Raw genomic sequence first — 11,455 nt, forward strand, 5'->3', positions numbered from 1 at the left:
TAGAGGGGAAAAGAGTAGAGCTTCAAGCCACAGACAGCGGATAATGGTGGGAGGGAATGGGAATCAGGACGATGGGGTGTGATCAGCACATGCAGCTGGCCAGCTGCTGGGAATTGACTAAGGACACGGCATCCCGACTTGACTGGAATTCTGGGAGTCACTCCAGAGAATTGCTGGTCTTCTCGACCAGTATAGCCATAGTCAAGAAGGCAAGGCAGACCCTCAGGGTAGGAATTGTAGTTTACAAAGTTCATCCTGCTTTTTTCTTTTTCTCTGAGAGAAAGAGAGAGCATATGTACATGCATGTGCAAGCAGAGGGAGGGGTAGGGGGGCTTGTAGAGAGAGTCTCAAGCAAGCTCCTTGTCCAGCGTAGACCCAGGCTTGATCTCAGGCCCCTGAGATCATGACCTGAACTGAAATCAGGAGTCAGATTTCACTCAAGTGATGGAACCATTCAGGCACTCCAGAAGTTCATCCTTTTATGTCTGGTATCTTAGAACTGTGTCTGGCACATAGTAGGCCCATGATAAATACTGAGTATTTATAAATATTTATAAATAAAGGAATGAACGGATGCTTTCCCACACAAGCATGATCCCATTCAATCTGCAGTGTGAGGCACAGGCAGAGTGGGTGTTGCCTTGTTTTGCAGAAAGGGAACTGAAAGCAAGAGAGTTAAGTGTCTTGCTTAAGGTTATTGAACTTGGATGTGGTAGACCTGGGACTAGACACTGTACTCTTGGTATGGTACCATGTTGAACACTCTTGGTGTAGCAACCCAGGAATATATCCTGTGACTTGATGTGAACTTCCCTTAGGTCCCACTGGTCAGAAAATATCCTTTTCAGGGGCCCAGTTTCCTGAACATAGTCTCAGGGTCAAGTCTGGACATCCTGGTTCTCTTTGCACAGCTGGCATCTGCCTGCTCTTTTATGAGAAGCTTCAGGAAAGGGGGCCCCTTTATTAGTCTCTGTTGCCACATCCGACTTGGCCCCCTGAAACACAGAGGCAGAGTGGTGGTTTGACTCTGTGAGTCAGGAACGGAATGAAGTTCTGAAATTATGTTCCTTATTCTCTTAGAGAGCCTAGATCACCAGGTTAGTTCCTGGAACTCAGGCAAGCAATTAAATCATACTATACCAAGGGTTTCTCAGGAACTAGGGCCCCACAGCCTGAGGAGTATTCTGGAAGGCAGTCTCCAAAAGCAGCAAGAGGGTTTCCTGAGCTGGAATATTGTATATATCACCTGGCCCTCATCTTCACAGCATTCTGTCTTGTACACCTCTTGTACATCTCTGTATGGAGCATGGCAACAAGGATCAGAAAACCTGGGTCTTAGTGCTGGCTTTGCTGACTCATCTAGTCTGTATCTTTTCTCTACCTCATTCTCCTCATTGCAAAATGGGAATAATGGTTTCCAGCTATGCCACAAAGAGGAATAGATTGTATCAAAGTGCTTTCCAGCACAAGACAGGAATAATACCAGTACTATTTTTTTTATGGCAAGAGGAAAAGAGAGTAGGGAAACTAACAGGTTGCTTCAAAGCTCTCTGTTCCCACTTGTTTTTTGATCCATCCCTCATGAAGCACCTACGTGAGCAAGGCCTGTGCCCAGTACTGAGGAAGAGACAAAGATATTTAAGATGTGGTCCCTGTCCTCAAAGAATGGGAAAGACCAGCACAGCTGTGCAAGAAAAGACAGACACGAAGATTTCAGGAAGCACCAAAGATGGCAGAGTGGAAAGAAAGTTAAGAGCCGGAGATTTCTGGATGGTTCCACCAGGTGAAGGACTGTAGTAGGAAGGAAGGGGAAGAAGAGTGTCAGCTGCATAACGGTCTCCAAGCCTCTTTGTCCAGGAGGAAATGAGGTCATCCTGCTCTCAAGAATGAGCATGACAGCCTCCAGCCAAGTAATCTGGAGTCATGAGAGCTGCTGGGGGTGCTCTATGAATCATGACAGTGTGCTGGGAATTTCCTGATACTTAACCTAGTAGTTTCGGGGTAAATCCTCAGGCTGCAACATCTCTGTTTACATTTTGATCACGTTTATTTGCAATTAATGGGTTCTAAATCCCAACAAAACATGCTTCAGGCTTTTAGAGGAAGTAGGTCCACTCTGCGATCTATAGCACCTCTGACTCAGTCCTTTCCCTGAGGTGCTGGCAGCTCAGCTGGGCACAGAAGAACTCTCTACAGAGGGTAATGGGTCACTTTCCTCACGAAAGCTCGATGGTTAACTTGCACTTTACCTGGAGCAGAGGCTGGCATCCTGATACCTCTCACAGGAGCAGAGCAGAGAAGCATTCCTCTTCCCTACTCTGATGGCTTTCTCCCCGTCATCCTCTTGGCCCTCTCAAGTGGATCCAGACCCAAGGTCCAAGCAACAAAAAATGCTGTAGGCCTAGGCCGAAAAAGGGACCAAGCCTTGGGCCTGGCTTTAGGGCCCTGGTGAGTTACAGGGACTCAGCCCCTTTCCTCCCATTAGGGGGGACAGTCTTTCTGCTTAGAAAGAAGCGACTCCCCCCAAGCCCTGATTCCCAACACTAGGGGAAAGGGTTGGGGTTGACTGAGCTTCCAAGTCCCTGCTGGGCTCCTTCAACTGTGTCTGAGGAATACGTGCTTGTGCGTGTCTATACAGTTCTGTGAGCTTGCCCTCAGGCAGGAAGAGCGGGTGGAGTACTTTACACATGGTCTGTCTTCCTGGAGGCCAATCTTGCTGGATAAACAATTATTTTATCTTATTAGAAGCAAGGCTTGGGGCGCCTGGGTGGCTCAGTGGGTTAAAACCTCTGCTTTCGGCTCAGGTCTTGGTCTCAGGGTCCTGGAATCGAGCCCTACATCGGGCTTTCTGCTCAGCAGGGAGCCTGCTTCCTCCTCTCTCTCTGCCTGCCTCTCTGCCTACTTGTGATCTCTGTCTGTCAAATAAATAAAATCTTTAAAAAAAAAAAAAGAAGCAAGGCTTTAGGATGAAGTCTAGAATACATATGCATTTTTTAAAGATCTATAATGAGACTTTTGGAATGGGGGATACAAAGGTAAGCTTTCAAAAAATTTAAATAGCACGAAAGGGCATACAGTGAAAAATAAATCTCATTCTTGTCCTCCAGTTCCCCAGTTCCTCTCCTCAGATGCGAAAACAGAACTTCCTACCCCTCCACAGCTTACTGCCTATGTTAACAAGGCTTTCCTATTATTTTTTCTTTATTAACTACCTATACTCTGGGCCAGGCAAATAAAGGGATTGCTTGTTATAGGAGCTTTTGGGAAGATCCATCAACATTTCAGTAAAAAGCATCAATAGTTTGTGCCCTTAGACTTGTTCTCACAATCCTATAATATTATACCATGATCCATAGCCAATCCTTATCAAGCTGTCACTTTCAAACACCACCCTTAAACCAAACTGGCAAATTCTCAGTAAAATCCCATCTTGCCTAAAATCCCATCTTGCCCCTGCCAGCCACTACCAAAGGTCCTTACCTCCGTGAGGTTTGTCTTATCTACTGGTTATGTTGGTGAATTTTGGGGAGCTACTATTGGAAGACCCTGTCAGCAGGAGTTAGCCAGCGTGTGTCATGTGTACTTTCTTTCTTTTCAAGGACTTTATTATTATTTTTTTAAATATTTATTTATTTGAGAGAGAGAAAGTGAGACAGAGCATGAGCAAGGAGAAGGTCGGAGAGAGAAGCAGGCTCCCCATGGAGCTGAGAGCCCGATGTGGGACTCCATCCCCGGACTCCAAGATCATGACCTGAGCTGAAGGCAGTCGTCCAACCAACTGAGCCACCCAGGCGTCCCATTCAAGGACTTTATTTTTAAGTAATCTTTTATACCCAACCTGGGGCTGGAACACACAATCCAGAGATGAAGAGTCCCCGGTGCTCCCCGGATTGAGCCAGCCAGGTGCCCCTGTCAAGTGCATTTTCACTTTGAGAAAGAGGCTTAGCTCTAGGAGCTGCACACTATGCCCCTATACCCAGGGTTTGGAATCACTCTCTTAGGCGGTTGGGGGCCAAAGGTGGAAAGACTGGAGAAGAGCTGATTTAGGGGATCTGGGAAGAGTCAGCAGAGCTGGAGGGGAGTCTTTCTAGCGCGTTTCGGGGGCCTCTGCCCTGGAGTGGGGCCCAAGCCAGGTGAATGGGAGGAGGGGGTGAGGAATTGAGATGCCTCTAGGTCTCTCTGTTCAGACCTCGCTCGTCCCCTCCGCTGGCGACCGCGCTGCCCCTCACTCTCAGTCAAGGCTGAGGAAGCCCACGGGTCCAGGTCGCGCCAGTCCCCAGGGAAGCTGAGGGAAAGGGAAGCGTTGGGGAGATCCCGGGCTGGGGCGGGGCCAGGCTGGGGCGGGTCCTGATATAGAGCCCCGCAGCCGGCCGGCAGCACAGCGCGGCGACTGGAAGCCCCAGAGCCCCGCGGATTGTCAGAGTGTCAACGCATCCCGCCGTCCCTGCTCGGTGTCCCTCCTGCCGCAGCTACCGGTGAGTGCGGGCCACCCCAATTGCGCAGAGCTGCTCCTGCGGGCGTCCCTTCCCCCAACCCCGGCTGCCTCGGCGGTCCCCAGTTGCCCCCGCTCCGCCGCTGCCGAGCCTGACTCACCGCTCGCGGTGCCTGTGCACCCTCTGTGGGTGCTCGGACCCCTGAGCCTCCAGCGGAGAGAGACGGCAGGCCTGGGGGCCCTGGCCACGGCCGGTGCGCCCCGCAGGAGACCTAGGGATTCCTGCCCTGAACCGCGCTAACCCAGCCGGCCCACCTTCTCGCTCCTCGGCTTCTGTGTCAAGCTGATTTTCTCCCTCCCTTGCAGAGCCGCTGCCTAGAGCCCCAGCCTCGCCACCATGAGAGTCCTGCTGGCGTGCCTGCTCCTCTGTGCCCTAGTGGTGAGCGACTCCGAAGTAAGTGGCTTTCCCGCTTTGACCTATAGCGGGCCGAGGGGGCTTGCAGGATCCCGAGCAGCGCGGGGGGGTGGCACTCGGGTGTGTGGAGGGGGGGGGGGGGCGGGGCTGCACAGGGCGCTGGAATCCTCTGGATTCCATCAACGGCGGGACCAGACCATCTCGGGGAAAACAGGACAGGTGTGGCAGTGGGAATCCTGAGAACTTAGAGAGTTCGCACTTTCAGGGAAGGGAGGAAGAAGCCGTAGAGACGTCGTTCGCCGCCCCCCGACCCCGCCTTCTTGCACCCTGTATGTGAAGTGTGCTTGAGTCAATCCGTTTCTCCCTGCTAGAAACCTATGATCTTCCCTGTGAGGGCTAGTTAGATATGAACAAGGTGAAGAGAGAGGGAGCCGGAGGAAAGGGTGAGATTTGGGATTGGGGCCAGTTTGTCCTTTCCCTCGAGTCCCAGGCCGGCGGGACCTTTGCTGAACTTTTCTCCTCCCCTCCATCTCTTCCAGGGAAGCCATGAACTTCACCCAGGGTCTAGTGCATGTGAGTATCCACCCACTGCATAATATCTGACTATACAGACCTCTTGGAAAAGCCTCAGGGGGCAGCCCCTCCCTGACCCTGCTGCAGGGCTGGCTCCCCCTTGCCTCCTCCCACGCTCCTTTCTGACCACGCCACCTTTGTGATCCCCAGCAAACTGCCATTGTCTGAATGGAGGAACCTGTGTGTCCTACAAGTACTTCTCCAACATTCATCGATGCAACTGTCCAAAGAAATTCCAAGGGGAACACTGCGAGATAGGTATGGGGATCCTGACTCTAACTGGGCAGGAGGGGGCACCAGAGATTTGGGGGCAGGGAGAGATGGGTGGGGTGGGAGAGCAGGCGGGAGTCAGGAGCTGGAGGTGGAGTGGGGGACATTTTCGGCCCTGGGTGTGATACACAGTCAAACCCCGCCCCATCCTCTTTCATGCATCTCTGGCGGCACACAAATGTGAGACCCTTTCTGGCGTTTCCTTGCCGGGCCTTCATGTGAGGCCTGACAGGATCTCTAAAATGCCTGTCTGAATTTCCTCTTCTTTCTAATATCTCTCATCCTCACATTCTTCCCTAGATACAACAGAAACCTGCTTTGAGGGGAATGGTCACTCTTACCGAGGGAAGGTCGACACTGACATCATAGGCCGGCCCTGCCTGGCCTGGAACTCTGCCACTGTTCTTCTGAAAGAGTACCATGCCCTCAGACCCGATGCCCTTCATCTGGGCCTGGGCAAACACAACTACTGCAGGTGAGGGGTGGCAGCAAAGACCCTCTCACAGCCCCCCAGGATCCCTTGCTACCACCCCCTGTGTTTCCTGAGTGCTGTCCATAGCCTGAGGAAAGCAAGCTTCTGGCTGACTTTTCCCTGGAGGGGAAAGAGATGTATTCTGGGTTGGAATGACACCCCGCCTTCTGTGTTACCAGGAACCCAAACAACCATAGAAGGCCTTGGTGCTATGTGCAGGTTGGCCTAAAGCAGCTTGTCCGGGAGTGCATGGTGCCAGAATGCTCTTCTGGTGAGTGTCACTGACCTGTTTTTGACAGTAGGGAAGATCATATGTCCTTTTATCCCATCACAGGAGGGTCGAGGAGGGACCCTGCCTGGCCTTGGAAAACTGGGAGGTTAGAAGACAAGAGAGAGACATTCTCCTACTTGCCTCCCCAAGACATCCTTCTCTTTCTTCTCCAGGAAAAAATCCCCTCACTCCAGAAAAAGCTGAGTTTCAATGTGGCCAGAAGGCTCTGAGGCCTCGCTTTAAGATTATTGGTGGAGAATTCACCACCATCGAGAACCAGCCATGGTTTGCCGCCATCTACAGGAAGCACCATGGAGGCTCTGTCACCTACCTGTGTGGTGGCAGCCTCATCAGTCCTTGCTGGGTGCTCAGCGCCACACACTGCTTCATGTACGTCCTCCATCTCTACTCCCTGACCCTCCTGTCTTACCCCAAACACATCTCCTTCTCCTTCCCAGCAAAGGATGCCACTTAAATTCTACCCTCTTAGGCCCCTCCCGTGCAGGCCATGGCCTTGGGTGCAAGTCCTGCTCTGAGGCCACCTTGAGGGGAGGGGACGAGATGAGATCTCATGAGATCTGACTATCTGACAAGTCTCCCCTCCCACAGTAATCACCCGAAGAAGGAGGACTACATTGTCTACCTGGGTCGGTCGAAGCGTAACTCCAGGACACCTGGGGAGATGATGTTTGAGGTGGAGAAGCTCATCTTGCATGAGGACTACAATGCTGACAGCCTTGCTCACCACAATGATATTGGTGAGTAGAAAGCCCTTATCTGCCATAATGATGATGGTTGGAGGAAGAGGCGTCCAAGAAGAGACCCAAATGGGAGGTTGAGGTTGTAGGGGAGCTAGAGATCCTGCTTTATACAGCAGAAGGACATATGGGAGAGGCCTACTGTTCCTCTGCAGAAACCTTGAATTTCCAAACATTTAGCCTCCTCCAGATGGCAATGGCCCGGTAAGCATGTGACATGGGTGGGGGGGCCCCTTCTTTTGTTGGATACAACCTCTGCCTGTTCCAGGATCTGGAACTTAGAGCATTGAGCTGAATTTAGCCCATCTGCCTCAGCCACCCATACATCTATATAGACCAGCCCTGGCTGGCCAAGGCCCATGTCAGCAGCTGGAACAAAACCCTTGAGGCATGGGACAGGAGAGGCTTGTTTCAGGTAATAAGCTGCCAGCAGACTTTCCAGGATGGCCTCTGACCCTAAATGGTTTGGGGATAGACATCCAGTCCTTCAGCATTTGGAGGGGAGAGAGGGTGACCACCTGGCCAGGTAGAGATCTTCCCCCCTTACCTCCCCTGCATCCCTCTTCCCCCAGCCCTGCTGAAGATCCGCTCCAACACGGACCAGTGTGCACATCCATCCAGGTCCATACAAACCATCTGTCTGCCTCCAGTGCGTGGAGATGCTAATTTCGGCATGAGCTGTGAGATTGCTGGCTTTGGAAAAGAGAATGACAGTAAGTGACATTTAGGGCTGGCTCAGAGGGTCCTGGGGGAGTGTTATAACCTGGAAGTGAGCTCAACTTGATCAAGACTGGACTGTGGAGATAGAGATGGGAGCACTGTGGAGGTAGTAGATAGTCCAGGGGTGGAGTGGGGAGCACCATTTAGGGAGTGATGGGCCCTAAAGGTAAACAGATGGGGGTGTGTGTGAGGGGGTATACATGGGGTAAAGACTCAGATCTGTGGGGGAAAGAATAAAGGCTTTCCCTCGTAGGGACACTTTTTGGTCCTTCCCTGGCAGAGAGTCCCTGTGGGAAGGCTGTACAGACGCATCTTAAAGTAAACTTCTCCTTGTTTCCTCCATCTAGCTGACTATCTCTATCCAGAGCAGCTAAAAATGACTGTTGTGAAGCTGGTTTCCCACCAGGAGTGTCAGCAGCCACACTACTATGGCTCTGAAGTTACCACCAAAATGCTGTGTGCCGCTGATCCACAGTGGGAAACAGATTCCTGCCAGGTGAGAGTTCCAGCCTCTCTTCCTGTCACCCCCAAATCTCCCCTGGGCTCCTGGGCCTATCCCTGCCAGCTTCTGAGAGCCCCTCTCCAGCCAAAGCCCCAAGAAGTCAGAATTAGGAGCTCAGGTCTTAGTTTAAACTAATTTTTATGCGTCTACCAAACGTTTGTCATAGGCCTGGCTCTGTGCTAGGCACTTCAGACTGGAGAAGGGAAGGGAATAGGACCATAAGAAAGAGGAAAACACTAGAAAATAATACAACTCAGTGCTCAGGATATGGTATGAATTGTAAATGATCAGTGTTTAGGAGCTGGAGGTTAGTACCTGTGAGGTGGTCATAAAGGGAAAGCTTTAGAGAGAAGGTGACTGGAAGAATTTGGGGAGGTGGAGGGAAGAAAGGAGACCGTTCCTGTTGAAAGATACAAAACCAAGCCTGAGCATGGTGTATTCCAGGATGGCGAGGAAAAGGGTCTGAGAGCGTAGATGGAGTTGGGGCAGATAGCAGGGCTTTGAAAGCCAAGCGGAGGATTTTAAACTTGAAATGGTAGGAAATGGGGAGCCACTAAGGACTTGGGGATTCTAAGATATTCTCCTTTTTCTCTCTGTCTCGGGCATGACTGGGTGATTGGATCAGATGACCCCCTCCTCCCTTTTCCCAGGGCTCACCTTCTATGTCTTTGGCTTAACAGGGAGACTCCGGGGGCCCCCTGGTCTGCTCTATCCAAGGCCGCCTGACTCTGACGGGGATTGTGAGCTGGGGCAGTGGTTGTGCCATGAAGTACAAGCCAGGCGTCTACACAAGGGTCTCACACTTCCTGCCTTGGATCCACATGCACTCCAGGCAACAGAATGGCCTAACCCTCTGAGGCTCCCCAGGGAGCCAAGGGAAGCGAGGGGTACCACCCACTCCCACGTTGGCTGTCATTTTTGCAGCAGAAGCATCTGCTTCGGCTCTATATAAGGGAGAACCTGAGAAAGACAGGCTCTCGAAGAGATGGTTTTTACGTGTGCTGCCCCCCCCAGGGGGAGTGACAATAGCTTGATCCTCAGCTACAGGCCTGGGTGCTGAGTCCCCAGAGTCCCCGGGGCCAGGATGGAGGGATGGCCCTGACCCAGGACGGTTGTTGACCAGTTGTTTATCTTTTTCTGAACTGAAGCCTCCTGGAGAGAAAAAAAATGCCATTTCCTGTGCATGGGTAGGAGGAGAGCCAGAACCCCCAACAGCGGGCATTCATGAGGCCTACTGTTGGGAAACAAATAATTTCTCAATTAGGAAGCCGAAAAGAACTGAGGTCTCTTGAGGGAGATTGGCCACTGTGGAACAGTGGCTTGGGGAGTGGAGACACTAATGACTTGAGGGAAGGGCTCTGACATTCCATGAATGTATCAGGAAATATTATATATGGGTGTATATGTGTGCACACTTGTGCATGGGGCTGTCAGTGTAACAGCTGGTGTCCCTGTGTGTGACTGCAAATCTATTTCCCTAAACTGAATGGACTGATGACACATAGAAGGGTCTGTCTGGAGAGGTCCTGGGCCACTCCTAGGGCCTCTTGGGTCTGTCATGTGATCATGCCCATGAAATATCGTTCTGGGGCATGCCTGTGATCAGCAATAAATTTTCAGTTTCACTTTTCATAGATGTTCTTTCTTGGCCAGTTATCCCTTCTGACCTTTTGTCTGAGTTTATCCAGTCCTCACTGGGTGAGGTGAGGCCCACTCCTATACACTGAATATTTAATAATTATATTCAGCTATTTTTATTTATATCTATTTTTGTAATTTTGAATAAAGGTCAATAAAATGTGATTTTTCTGAAAACTTTTGTTCTTTCTTGGTACTTGTATGGGAGGGAGTTGGGGAGTATAAAAAGTGGGAAATAATGATAGTGTGTACCCTAAAGTTTCTTGGGGGCTGAATCTCTGTACTTAGTGGGGCTTTGGGAATAGAGGCTAGAAGAGTTGTAGAGTAGGTTCTCCATAGCACATAAGATACATCCTGGTGTGTGGGCTACATAACAACCATGAATTCCCTCCTTAGCCTGATGCCTTTGTGCACATCTTGTACAGCTGTACACAGTGATCCTCTAGGATAAGTCCTGCCATATTCTCTCCACTCTGCCCATAACAATCCTGGGGCTGACCTCAACCAAGGAGAATATCTGCATGAGTGAAAATTGCTGATATCAAACCCAGCCCAGCTTGAGTGTGGCATTCTGTTTCTGTTCCAGAAAACAATTTCCCATCATCTGTGTGAGGAGCTGGTACTAAGTTTCCTCAGTGTGTTGACGGAGCTCATGACCAGTCACTATGATCCCTAATATTAGGGGACTCGGAATCTAAAGCTAGGTGTTATCCTAATGGAGGTGACCACACATTTTGAATCAAACATAGGTTTCTGAAGAACTAGGGTGTAGAAAGCAGGCGGCAAGTAGTGCCTGGATGGCTCAGTCACTGAGCATTTGCCTTTGCCTCTGGTCATGATTCCAGGGCCCTGGAATTGAGTCCCGCATCCCTCATTGGGCTCCCTACTCAACGGGGAGTCTGCTTCTCTCTCTCCCACTATTGCTCCCCCTGCTTGTGCTCTTTCTCTTTGTCAAGTAAATAAAGAAAATCTTAAAAAAAAAAAAAAAAAGAAGAAGAAGAAGAAGGCAAATGGGGAGATACAGCTGGATGTTAAAATGCTGGAGTTTCCAAGCTATGTTATTGGGTTTGGACAGTGTTTCTTAACAAGTCACCTGATTACCTTTTAAAAAAATATATGCATGCTGATGCCCCACTCATAGAGACTGTGGGTGATTCAGGTTGGGGCTGGTGCCAGGGCTTGTGAATTTACAGAAGCTCCTCAGGTGGTTCTGATAAGCACTCCTGGTTGAGATCCTTTGGGGACAACTGGCCAGAATATGTGAAGGGCCAAGTAAATTCAAGATACAGTCAGTATGTGTTCTTTGCATGAAGAGTCAGTTTCCTGAGTGGAGTTTGAGATTGCAAGTTCTTCCTGTTCAGAGGTTCCCTAGACCATGGGCCCCTGGAGGGCAGGGATCCAGAG

The 11,455-nt window shown here is 50.6% G+C and overlaps 1 protein-coding gene across 1 annotated transcript; it reads left to right on the top strand.

The window, feature by feature from the left end:
• The first annotated feature begins 4,300 nt into the window (after window positions 1-4,300).
• PLAU (plasminogen activator, urokinase) lies at window positions 4,301-10,228 on the top strand. The gene is made up of 11 exons (XM_059397854.1): window positions 4,301-4,475; window positions 4,799-4,886; window positions 5,387-5,420; window positions 5,571-5,678; window positions 5,991-6,165; window positions 6,342-6,433; window positions 6,607-6,823; window positions 7,043-7,191; window positions 7,764-7,904; window positions 8,259-8,407; window positions 9,094-10,228. The coding sequence occupies exons 2-11, from the start codon at window positions 4,830-4,832 to the stop codon at window positions 9,268-9,270; spliced, it is 1,299 nt and encodes a 432-aa protein (XP_059253837.1). The 5' UTR covers window positions 4,301-4,475; window positions 4,799-4,829; the 3' UTR covers window positions 9,271-10,228.
• The last annotated feature ends 1,227 nt before the right edge of the window (window positions 10,229-11,455 follow it).

The sequence above is a fragment of the Mustela nigripes genome, chromosome 4 (genome assembly GCF_022355385.1).
Source record: "Mustela nigripes isolate SB6536 chromosome 4, MUSNIG.SB6536, whole genome shotgun sequence".
Classification (NCBI taxonomy): domain Eukaryota; kingdom Metazoa; phylum Chordata; class Mammalia; order Carnivora; family Mustelidae; genus Mustela; species Mustela nigripes.